This window comes from Chrysochloris asiatica, unplaced genomic scaffold (assembly GCF_000296735.1).
Source record: "Chrysochloris asiatica unplaced genomic scaffold, ChrAsi1.0 scaffold00028, whole genome shotgun sequence".
NCBI lineage: Eukaryota > Metazoa > Chordata > Mammalia > Afrosoricida > Chrysochloridae > Chrysochloris > Chrysochloris asiatica.
The window spans coordinates 836,906-850,266 of NW_006408546.1; the positions used below are offsets into that span (position 1 = coordinate 836,906).

The following is a 13,361-nucleotide window of genomic DNA, read 5'->3' on the forward strand; positions in this document are numbered from 1 at the left end:
GAGGAGAATACTAAAAGTGCCATGGACTGACAAAAGAACCAATAGATCTGTTTTGGAAGAAGCGCAGCCAGAGTGCTCCTTGGAGGCCAGGATGGCTAAGCTTCATCTCTCATACTTTGGACATATTGTCAGGCGAGAACAGTCTCTGGAGAAGGATGTCATGCTGGGTAAGATGGAGGGTCAGAGAAAAAGAGGAAGACCCCCAACACGATGGATCAGCCAGGTGGCATCATTGATGGCATCAAGTGTGGCAGCGATGGTGGGGTTGGCCCGAGATCGGACATTGTTTCGTTCTGCTGTGCATGGTGTCGCTATTAGTAGGTTCCAACTCAATGGCACCTGACAACAACAACAACAACATTATAGCCACCACTTCTTTTTTTCTTTTTTGGCTGTAGAATTTATTTTAATCAACTCTTTTTTTTTTAAAAAAAAGTAAGGAATAAAGGAAAAAAAAATTTGATCAAGCATCAAAATCTTCTCAGATGGTAGGTTATAAAGGGACATCCATAGAGAACAGTAGTAGAAAACAGTGAAAAGGGATTGTAAATGTAATTTAAAAGTCTGACCAGAAACACACTTGTTCTCAGAATGCTGATAGTAGGTCTGAAAACTTTCAGGACAAATTGCTTGAAAAATATATAACTTATTTGGGATATTTTCTGTTTCAGTTGATGAAAGCATACATACTATTTCCCAGTTAGCTGTACGTCTCCATATTTTCAGTCAGAATTTTGATATGACCAAAGTTTTTATGTAATTTTTTTTTTTTTCAGTTTTTACTGTGACCTGAGTGGTAGTTTACATGGGAGAACTTTGGCTTTACAACATCGTTTCATTGCAATGGTTACGATCCTCTCCATGCATCATAAATCAACAGTATTTGCTTCTATTCCCTCTGGGTTTTTTTCTTTTCTGGTTTGTTTTGGGAGGGTGTACATAAAAACAGTCAGGAATATATAATAATTTAAAGAACCAAAGGGCACATTCTGCAAGCCTGCCTCCTGATAGCTACCACTTCTTCATCGTTAATGGAACCCTACGTCTGGCTTTGGGAGGCAATGTACCTAAGCCCAGGGAATGAATCATGATTGGTCAAGGCCAATGATGATAAGTGCATTTTTTTCTTTTGCCACTTTCTTAGACTTCCATAGTTACAGAAGTGGACACATAACACAGTTCTGGTCAAGATACATAAAAACAAGTCAGCCAGGAGGCTGCTAGGAACGATTTCCTCTCATATAAAAAAGAGAGAAGTTTAAGAATAGAGTCCCTTCCTTCCTTTTTACCAGGCTTTGGATGCTGCTGTGTCATTATGTGTCATGCTTTATGATACTAACTGATGATTACCAGAAATATCATTTAGAGTCTTGATATTATTGATCCTTAGCATTGATGCTGAAACTGCTTACATATACTTCATGTTAATTTAGATCTTTTTTAAAAAGCAGTATTACTTGATCAATTTTCATCAGATATTCTGTTACATAGATTTGATAAGTATTCTGTTGTTCTTATCAAGTCAGTTATGACTTAAGGCACCTCCATGTCTGTCAAAGTAGACCTGGGCTCCATGGGGTTTTCAAGGCTGCAAACTTTTGGAAGCAGAGTACCAAATCTGTCTTCCAAGGCACTTCAGGAGGAGCTTGAATTGCCAACCTTTCAGTTAGTAACCAAGCGCTTACCCATTTGTATCACTCAGGGACTCTGAAGATGCACCCTAAATAATAGGTATATATTCTAGAACTGTGGCAGGAATGGGTTCTTTTAGAAGTGGGTGTGGGGACAGGAAGGAAATGATTGGCATCTCTAACGGAGTTGATCATGTGCCAGACATAATGCTAAATGCCATATATTTATCCTTCCAGCTATTTTGTCTTTCCATTGTCCCCTTTATGGGCAAGAAAACAGAGCTTCAAAGAGTTTGGGTAACTTTTCCAGTATCAGTAAATGCCAGAGACCATGTAAACCCTTGTTTGTCTAACTCCAAGCACTTGCTCTACTCACTCCCCAGTCTTCACCAGTGATACCAGCCAAAAGGTACCTGGGTCATACTATAGGCACTAAGACGGTTATGAGAGAAGAAGATAAACATAGAATAGACATAGCAGGTTTTATGGAGAAGGAGAAACTTGGCCAGACCTATTGAAGATAGGTAGAATTCAGAGGAAAAGCAAAGATGGAAGGGCATTCCTATTTAGAATGGGACAGAAGGTAAAATGAGAAAACACAGAAGGTAGAATGAGAAAAGAAAATGTGTGAGACAGTCTGATTAGAGTTCGGAAAGATAGAATCATATTGAAGGGTTCTAAGAGTCAGGCTGGAAAGCTTAATATCAATATGATAAAGCTGGAATGAGGGAACCTTGGAAGTTTTGTCATCAGAGCCACAACATATTGACAGGAGTGTTTGATGGAAATTTAAGGTGACAGGAATACCATTCATACAGCTATTGAAACAATCTCTGCAGAAAGTAAAGAGAACATGGCCTGATTTAAAACAAAAACAATAACCACCAAGGGTATAACCTTTGTTCTAAATAAAGGTATAGGAATAGAAGAGAAGATGTGTCAGAAAACCAATTTAAAAGATAACTAATGAAACTTAATTGACTAACCAGTTAACGGAAACTGATAAAAACATATTTATTTGCCTTGTTATCTTTTTTTTTTTTTAATATGTGTATTTTCTTCTTTTCATATGTCTTTTCTTTGCTCTGTGTTTCAATCTGACTTCTCACTTCCTCTTCTTCGCCCAGGCTGCCTGAAATGCTAGCTGCAACTACACAAAACAAAACTTTTAGCCAAGAAACAAACCATGGTGATTTTGAAACAACAGACAGGCTTTTTCAGTCAATTCCACACAGGAAACAGCAAATGTCCTTAGTGGAGAAGAGGTACAGCTTAGCTTTTAATTTTGGGGGTAATCAGAGAATAATTCTTATTAAGTTATGTTAAAACTTTGCCTAGTAATTTCTACATGTTGTTATTGTTAGGTATCATTGAGTTGGTTCTGACTCATACTACAGAATGAAACTTGCCTAGACCTGCAGCATCCTTACTACCAGCTGTTCTGCGGGAGAAAGATGAGGCTTTCTGCTCCCGTAAAGATTTCTGGCCTCATAAACCCTGTTCAGGGTTGCTATGAGTCGAAAGTGACTCCACGGCACATAACCACCACCACCACACCATCCTTACAATTTGTACTATGTTTGAGCCCACTGTTGTAGCCATGTGTCAATCCATCTCATTGAGGGTCTTCCTCCTTTTTGTTGAACTTCTACTCTACCAAGCACAATGTCCTTCTCCAGGAACTATAAATTGAGAGAATCAAATCGTGTTGGACCTTAGCACATTGCAGAACTAAGCACATTTCTTTTGTTGTTGTTAAGTGCCATTGAGTTGGTTCAAACTAACAGCAATCCTGTATCACGGAATCCTGGTGTGGTGCTGTGGGTTAATGTGTTGGACTGCAAGGTCAGTTTGAACTGTGAGGTCGATGGTTCAAGCTCACCAGCTGATCCTTGGAAACGCTACACTATGAGGCAGAACCGACTCGATGGCATTTGACAACAATAACGTAAGTACAGTAAAAATATAACATGTATTCTATTTAGTACAAGTACTTTCTATTAGTATAAATATCCAATATTTAACTTAAGTATATGAAAGGGATTGTGTAGAGAAAGTTCTGAAATAATTCACTCTAAACTACCATATGGTATCAAGGATTGGTGGTCAAAGGGGACTTAAACCTAATCTTTCATTCAATTTTTAAGAAAGGAAAACATATTCCTGTAATACTCAATATTCTCAAACATGGATTAAATAAAAGGAATCATTTAAAAACAGAAGGACTAAAACTATGGAAATTGAGGCAATAGTGTAGAGTTGAGGAAAGGAAGGAGTCCTACCAGCTTCTCCCCTTCCCTAGTCCCTTCCACAAGCATTCACCTTCTGCTTCTCTAAATTTGCAAAGGTCTACGCAGTGATGCAAGTCCTGGTGTGGCGCTGTAGGATAACCACTGGATTGCAATGTAGGTTTGAACCATAGGAAACCCCATACAGGCTCACTATGAGTCAAGACCTACTCAACGGCACTTAACTACAACAAGCTCAGTGGTGAGGAGCCCTGGTAGCACAGTGGCTAAGCACTCAGCTGTTAACAGGCAAGGTCAGTGGTTCGAATCTGCCAGTTTCTCAGTTCTACTCTGTCCTACAGTCCGAATCTACTTAACAGCAATGTGAATTCAGAGATGCCTCTTAATTCAAAATTGTTGTTAAGCGCCATCGAGTCAGTTAGACTTATAGTGATCCTGTTTATATAAGGCTTCTCAGGAGCAGCTAGTGAGATTGAACTGCCAACCCTGTAGTTCAATCTCAACTTGCAGTCCAGTGCTTATCCTACAGCACTGTAGTGTCAAAGCAAGTAGGAGGAGTGTGCATGTGAGTAGGACTGGATACAAGGTTGGCAGACACATGATATTTGATTTGAACACTTGGGAAAACGACTAGGATTTTTCCTCCATGTAGTTTGCTAAAATAAGGAGCCCTGATGGCACTATGGGTCTCCAGGCTTCAGTTCTTGCTAAATTATTTCATGTGTGGATCATATTGCTGTCTGACATGTAGTCCCTGTTTACCAGGTTTCATTTTGTTTTATTTTCCCTGGATTCAAAGATTTCCACATTTCCAGCCCCCCTACTTTCCCCTTTTAAAGTCAATTATGCTCATTTTATTGTGCAGAACCATTTGGCACTGCACTCCTGATCTAATTTTGCATATCCAAAAACTAAATAAATAGTTCTGCTAATCTAGTGTTTCCTAAAAGTTTGTTACCTATAGCCATTGGAGAAGGAGCTCTCATAGCACAGTAGTTATGAATTGGGCTATTAACCTCAAGGTCAGCAGTTCAAAGCTATCAGACTTTCCATGGGAGAAAGATGAGTCAGCTCCCATAAAGATTTCCAGCCTCAGATACCCTATGCAGGGTCGTCATGAATTAGAACTGACTTTACAGCAGACAACCACCACCACCAGCAGCCATTAGAGAGTGTGACTTTATAAGTGATACGTGGACAAATATTATTTTAAATTGTAATATCTTTGTATTTACTTTAATATTTAGATAGCATATATTGATTCTTGTTAAGTGCTTTCTAGTTGATTCTGACTCAAAGCAACACTGTCTAGGGTTCTGAGGAGCAGCTGGTGGGATGGAACTGCTGACCTTTTGGTTCAAACCAACTTCGTGGTCCAGAGCATTATCCTGTAGTGCCACACCAGGACTCCTAGAATATAAACATATAATATTTATTTAAATTTGCTTAAAATATAGCTAATATAATAAATCTGATTCTATAAATATTATTGTTTAAAATAACAGTGATCCAATCTTTTTTGATAGGGTAAATAATATAAAGATTCAGATCATATAAAATAAAAATGGCTTGCAAATTAATACAGTTGGAGAATGTCTTTACTAATTACAGAATTTCTACCCAAAGAAGACCAGAAGAGTTGTGGGAAGACATCAAGCGCATCATGGCGGTGGTGGTGGTTATGTGCCATGGAGTTGGTTCAGACTCATAGCGACCCTGTACAGGGTTTTCGAGGCTGTAAATCTTTGTGGTTGCTGCTGTTGTTGATATTGTTAGGTGCCAATGAGTTGGTACTAACTCATAGCGAACTTCTGCACAGCAGAATGAAGCACTAGGCCAGCCTCACTACTGTTGCCATGCATTAGTCCATCGATGCTGCCACTTAGCCAATTCATCTCATTAGGGGTCTTCCTCTTTTCTTCTGACCCTCCACCTTACCAAACACAATGTCCTTCTCCAGCAACTGGTCCCTCCTGACAATATGCCCGAAGTATGAGAGACGAAGTTTTGCCATCCTGGCCTCCAAGGAGCACTCTAGCTGCACTTCTTCCAAAATGGATCTATTGTTTCTTTTGGCAGCCCATGGCACTTTCAATATTCTTCTCCAACACCGTAACTCAAAAGTATCAATTCTTCTACGGTCTTCCTTATTCACTGCCCAGCTTTCACATGCATATGAGGTTATTGAAAATATCATGGCTTAGGTCAGGCGTACCTTACTCCTCAAGCTAACATCTTTGCTTTAAAAAGGTCTTGTGCAGCAGATTTGCCTAATGCAATATGTCATTTGATCTCTTGACTGCTGCTTCCATGAGTGTTGATAGTTGATCCAAGAAGAATGAAGTTCTTGACAACTTTAATCTTTTCTCCATTGATAAGAATGTTTATTGGTCCAGTGGTGACATTTTTGTTTTCTTTACATTGAGATGTAATCCACACTGAACCAAGGCCATGCTCTTTGATATTCATCAGTAAATGTTTTAAATCCTCTTCACTTTCAGGAAGCAAGGTTGTATCATCTGCATATTGCGGGTTGTTAATGAGTCTTCCTCCAATCCTGATGCCACGTTTTTCTTCATAGAACCCAGCTTCTCGGATTATTTGCTCAGCGTATAGGTTGAACACATATGGTGAAAAAATACAACCTTATCGCCCACCTTTTTTTAATTTTAAACCATTCAGTGTTCCCATGTTCTGTTCGAACAACTGCTTCTTGGTCCAGGGACAGATTCTTCAATTACACAATTAAGTGTTCTAGAATACTCATACTTCGCAATGTTGTCCATAGCTTGTCATGATCTACACAATTGAAAGCCTTTGCATAGTCAATAAAGCACAGGTAAACATCTTTCTGATAGTCTCTGCTTTCAGCCAAGATCCATCGGACATCAGCAATGATATCCTTCATTCCACGGACTCTTCTGAAACCAGCTTGAACCTCTGGAAGTTCTCTGTCAAGGTATGATTGTAGCCATTTCTGTATTACCTTTAGCAAAACTTTACTTGCATGGGATATCAAAGAGATTGTCCAATGATTTCCGCATTCCGTTGGGTCACCTCTCTTTGGAATAGGCACAAATACGGATCTCTTCCAATCAGTTGGCCAGATAGTTGTCTTCCAAATTTCTTGGCAGAGATAAGTGAGTGCCGCCTCACTTTCCTAAAGGATTTCAATTTTTATTCCACCAATTCCTGAAGCCTTGTTCTTTGCCAGTACCTTCAGTGTACCTTGGACGTCCTCCTTCAGGATCATTGGCTCTTGATCATATGCTACCTCTAAAAATGGTTGAACATTAACCATGTCCTTTCGGTACAGTGACTGTGTATTCCTTCCATCTTCTCTTGATGCTTTCTACATCATTCAATAATTTGCCCAGAGAATCCTTCAATAACGAAAGAACTGAAGGTTCTGTGGGCTTTTCTCCCATGGGCTTTTCTCCATTCGCATCATCACGGTCAACTCTACTTTGAGGAGGCAGCTCTTCCCCAGTCGCATTTTAAGTGCCTTCCAACTTGAGGGGCTCATTTTCGGGCCCTATATCTGTATTTCTCTGCTATTCAAAAAGTTTTCAGTGGCTAAATATTCTGAAGTAGTTTGTCATTCCTTCTTCCTAGTCTGTCTTTGTCTTATCTGAAACCTGTCCACCATGGATGACCCTGCTGGTATTTAAAATACCAGTGGCATAACTTCCAGCATCACAACTCACAAGCCACCATAGTGGGACAAACTGATATAGGAGTGGTGGGAAGGAGACCCTGGGTGGTACAAATTGTTAATGACCCAAAGGTACATCAGAAGAATGATGTGGAGATTTTTTTTTTTTTTAATTTTTAATCAGCCATTTTAAAGCCTTCTCAAACACACATGGGCTCATCATGAGGTAGAATAGCTGTCAATTGATTATAAATTGGGAGGAGTTGTATATAGTTAAAACAATGTAATGTCTTTGAATTCATTGTTCAAGAAGAAAGCAAAGATAATCACTTTAGACTTTAAGCTTACATGTTAAATCTCTTAGAATACTCCCCTTAAAATTTACATAGAATGTATTACCTCAAATAAATTGAGAGAAAAAGAAACTATATACACACACAATTAAAAAAAAAAAAAAAAAAAAAAAGCCTCTTCTGTTGCTTTATTATCCTAAATTGTTGTCTGCCATTCTCATTCATGGTAAATAATAATATGTCCTTTTCTTATGAAAATCTGTTCTAGCCTGAATTGTGAAAGCATCACTCCTGGCTCCTGGTTGGTTTGATACCTATTTAAAGCAGACTTTCCAGATGCACCTTGACTTGATTTAAAAAAAAAAAAAAAAAAAAAATTCCATTTTCTTGGATTTGAATTCCAATGACACACAAGTAAAATAAATTTAATCTCAAAACTCTTGGGAAATGCCGGCCTAGGGTTTCAAAATTTTATTAAGTATACAGGCATATCTTGTTTTGGAGTCCTGGTGTGGCACTGTAGGATCAGTACTGGGCTGCTAACTACAAGACAGGTGGTTCAAATACATCAGCTGCTCCTTGGAAACCCTGTACTTTGCTACATAGAATGAGTTTTTTTACAAATTGAAGGTTTGTGGCAATCCTGTGTTGAGCAAGTATATAGGAACTTCTTTTTTCCACCAGCATGTGCTCACTTCATATTTCTGTCACAATATTTTACTTGTGGTGTTAGAAGATATGCACTGGACTGCTAACCACAGGTTGGCAGTTCAAACCCATCAGGCACTCCTTGGAAACCCTACACAGGGTCACTATGAGTCGGAATCACCGTGATGTTACTTCACAACAAAAACAACTGCACACTATTTAGTGCTATAGGATAAGCACTAGACTGCTTACTGCAAGGTTGGTGGTTCAAACCCACCAGCTGTTCCTCAGAAACCCTATACAGTAACACTATGAGTCAGAATCAACTCAACAGCACTGAACGACATCATGTAAACATAACTTTTATATGCACTATGAAACCAAAAACTGCATGTGACTCATTTTATTGAGACATTTGCTGTATTGCTGTGGTCTGACACAGAGCTTGCAGTACCCATGAGGTGTGCCTTTAAATAATCACCCTATGGTACAAAGTACAAAGGAGCTTCAAAAAGTTCGCAGAAAAATTAAATGCAAAGATAATGGGATTTTTCCACAAACCTCTGAAATCCCCACATACTTTGAATGACTAGGCATTTTTTCATTTTCCCTAAAACACACTTTTCCTAAGGATAATACCAGTCAGAGATGATAGCTTTTTGCAAGGTACTCAGTTATAACTGCAAATTCTTTAACTTCTGTTCCTGTGTACCCCACCTCAAGAGAGCAACACCAGCTACCTAAGATGACCAAGCAGCCTGATCTGCCCAGAACTGACAGGTTCCCAGTAACATGGGGATTTTCAGTGCTAAAATCAAGAAAGGCCAGAGCCAACAGGGATGGGTGGTCATACTGCAACCTAGCCCCCTACACCCAGGGCCAGAGAAGCAAGAGTTCAGGCAGTCATTTCTCTGGTTTTGCTTTATTTTCATTTCCAGCACTTTGAAATTTCCCTTCATTAATTATGGGTTTAGTTACAGAGATTAAAAATGTTAGTTAATATTTTTATGCGATGTTGCAAGATTTTTCAGGTTATAAATGTCTGTAAGATATTACAAGTTCAGAAAATGGCAAGAAATGCTTTCTGTCAGCGTAAAAGTGAAGTTTGAGGATAAAAGCCACAGTTGCCTTGTGGGCATCCATCCAGTGCTTTTGAGGATAACAAAGTTATGCAAATTGCTCCAGTAGTTGTCTCACAATTCACCCTTGCTCCAGGCTCTGTTTCCTCTTACTTTGAGAATGTTCTAGAATTCTCTAGGCAGGCCTAGCCATGCCCTGTAAGGCCTAGAAGATAAACTTCCTGAGGGAAGGGATGTTTGCCTGTTTTTTCACTCCAGCATCTGGCAATCTAGTCACGCATGTATTTTTGAAAGAAGGAACATTCTGAATGCTAAACTGGCTGGCCCCAACTGACATGTCCTCCAATCCAACCCGACTTAATTCAAACTTGACAGAAAGGCATGCAAGTTTCTGTTCTTTTGATAGCTCTTTCCCTGTTTCCCCTAAACTGCTTTTATTTTTGATTTCTCTAGGTTATTACGTGGTTGGGGGGGGGGGATGGGTGAAAGCGCCATCGCGTCTCCGCTAATACTGTGTGTTCAAGGCGCCATTTTGAAAGCAGAACCTAGATGGATTAAAATTTGAAAACACACATGAGACTGTATCTATTTATGTATATTTATTGCAAATATGATTCAAAGGCATTTCTGAAGGGACAAGTGTGTCCATCTGTCCTTTCAAGTGTCGGTAGGGGGCGCTTCCCTGACTGAACCTCGCCGTCCGTTGCGCACCCCCTGTGCACCCCCTGCTGGGCACTGTCGTCCCCCGCAAGCCCCCCTATGGGATGAGGGCGGGGGCGCTGTCACCCATTGGCTGAAGCCGCCACCACGAGCCCCAGTACCCGGAGCAGGAGCCACCTCCTGGAGCCCCGTGGATCCGCCTCAGTCAGCCTGCAGTCCCTCGACCTCTAGACACCTACTTTTTCAGGCTCCTCAGCCCGGCCACGTACCCCTGAGTTTCTTGGCCGTCTGCCTTGGCCCCCTTTGTCCAGCGGCCCCTGCAGCAAGCCCCGGAGGAGTGCCTGAGCGCAGCCTTGCTCCTCTTCGAGCTCCAGCGGAAGGAACTGCTAGCTGCCGCCATCATGGTGAGTTGAGGAGGGGAGGCCTGAGGCGCGGCAGCCGGGAGGGATCCCCTTGAGCGTTCGGGACTCTGCTTATCGGGTGCGGTTCAGGGTGGAAGACCGAAAGTGGGGTGATCCCCGTCTTCCTGATTTGGGGCGTCTCTCCAGGGGCGCGGCACGGTTTGCCTGCAGAGTTGGAGCGGGGGGTGGCGAGGGATGCGGCCTATAATGCGCGGGAAGGCAGGCGGTCAGGGGGAGGCGGCAAGCTCCGGGGAATCCTGGCTCCCGCGGCCTGCTAGGCCTCGTGCGTGCGAAGCCCGTGACCCACTTGGCGGGAACTAGCCAGCCTGGGTTGCGAAGGCCTGGTTTACTGCCCGGTTGGGAGTTGGGGTACAGGGCACCCCCTCCCCGCGCTTCCCCGAGGCTGGCGGGTGGCCGGGAGGTGGCGCCGCAATCTCTGAGGTGGGCGTTGCCGTGGCAAACGGGGCCTGTGGTCTGGGTGAGGTTGTGGTCGTTACAATTTTGTGGGGCGCCTTTGGGGAATGGAGGTTCGCGCACAACTCAGGTCGTGTGGTGGGCCTGACCGCGAGCTAAGGGGCCCTTTGTTGTGGGGGCGCCTCACGCCAGGGCTGAGTTGTGGTGCTGGCGTCCAGGCCGGGCGAAGATGTGAGGCGCCAAATCCCAGCTGCCGCCATCATGTCAGCAAGATGTCGGCCGGGTGGCGAGGGTGCCCGCGGGCCTGAGGGACCTCAGTTCCTTGAGAAGTGACCCAAACCAAATGTTTACCTTTAAAATGTAGTGAAGTCTACTGGTTGGAGAATTTAAAAACATTTTAAATAGGTAATTCCACTTTTTTGTTTTTGTCCATACTTAAAACAGGAACTTTAAGCATTTGTAGATAGTAGTGCGTACTCTTATTTGGGAAGTGCTGTGGCGCCGTAGGATAAGCACTGGACTTCGAACCACAAAGTTGGCGGTTCGAGCCTACCAGCCGCTCTGCAGACACAGACAGCCTCTGAAACCCTCTAGAGGTCGCACTGAGTCGGAACTGACTCAACAGCACTTAGCCGCAGCAACAACGTACGCCATTTTAGTGCACGCTTTAGTTTATGTAAACACACAGATTTGGTTCTAACTCTGCTTTTGACTTTGTGACTGAGTCACAAATATCTGGATATCTATGTATATTTATAGTATAATAATTTTTTCTCTTTTTCAGAGACAAAGGGAGAAAATTTATATGCAATTTATATTGTATGTAAATATATTCAATATTTATAATTACTATTCAAGCTCACCAGCTGCTCCTTGGAAACCCTACACAGGGTTGCTATGGGTCGGAATCGACTCGGCAACACATCACAACAATAGCAACATAACGTATTCTAGTAATCAAGTGTCATATACTTGCATTATATACTTGCATTTATTATTTAATAGTAATGAATTATAAGTAATTTGTTGCAATAATTTTCCTTCCATTTTTAGAGGTAAAGGGAAGTAATGCTTGTATTGAATTTTTGTATTCATAAAGTATCACATTTGCTCATTTGAAATAATTGATGTAAGGAAATAAAGATTCATCTTAATCCCAGCAGCTATAACTGCTGTAATGATATTAGTGACTCCACAACATATAACCACCACCACCACCACTTATATAATAAATATCCTTGTGTAAACATCGTAGCAAGGAGCTCTGGTAGCACAGTGGTTACAAATCAGGCTGTAAACTCAAGGTCAGCAGTTCGAAACTACCAGCTATTCCGCGGGAGAAAGATGAGGCTTTCTGCTCCCGTAAAGATTTACAGCCTCGGAAACCCTGTACAGGGTCGCTATGAGTCCGAACCGACTCCACGGCACATCACCACCACCACCACCAAACATTTTAGCATGCTTGTTTTAGTAATTACTTGGGAGAAAATCAGAAGTAGAATTTCTGGGTGAAAAGGCTACATCCAATTTATACCCATTTCATATGATACGGTTTTCCACCAAATACATTTACACTGATGTATGTAACTCTTTTTCACATGAGTTCTAGTAAGAGATAATGAGTTTTTAAGCTGACAATCTGTTAGCTATAAAATGGTATTTTACCATTTAATGTTGATAATATTTTATCATTAATGAAGTTGAAGTTCATCATGTGGCCGTTAGCTTTTTAAATTTATTTTTGTGAATTCTTAGTCCACCTTTTTAACTGCCTATTTGTTGTTGTGTTTGCTAAACACTGTTGAGTCAGTTCGATTTCTGAGGAGCAGCTAGTGGGTTTGAACCACCGACCTTACAGAGTTAGCAATTCAGTACTTATCCAACAGCACCATACCAGGACTCCAACTGGAGTTCTTCTCCTAATGACTTATGAGTAGTATTAACTATTCATTGTAGTGGAAGAAATTTATAGGGGTAAGAATGAAGCTTTCTCATTCCTAATTTCATTGTTGTTTTTGGTAAGTGCTGTCAAGTTGGTTCTGACCCATAGAGACCCTGTATAGGGTTTCCGAGGAGCAGCTGGTGATCTTGAACCGCCAACCTTTCAGTTCAAACGTTTTTGTAGTCTGGCACATTAATCCACAGCACCACACCAGGACTTGGAATGACTAATTTTAAGCTTGATTACGATTTATAATTAGCTAGATAATGCTGTTTGTTGTTAAGTGCTATTGAGTTAGTTCTGACTCGTAGCTACCCAGTGTGGGACTTACAAAGCTGTATATCTTTATGGGAGAAACAGGTCTCTTCTTTCTCTCTCAGATTGGCTGG

The 13,361-nt window shown here is 41.3% G+C and overlaps 1 protein-coding gene across 1 annotated transcript in view; it reads left to right on the forward strand.

Moving 5' to 3' along the window:
- Window positions 1-11,302: 11,302 nt before the first annotated feature.
- DAZL (deleted in azoospermia-like) overlaps window positions 11,303-13,361 on the forward strand; it is a 35,287-nt gene continuing 33,228 nt past the window's right edge. Inside the window, exon 1 of the mRNA XM_006846630.1 lies at window positions 11,303-11,322. Within this exon, the coding sequence (XP_006846693.1) occupies window positions 11,303-11,322 (20 nt within the window). The remainder of the gene's footprint in view (window positions 11,323-13,361) is intronic.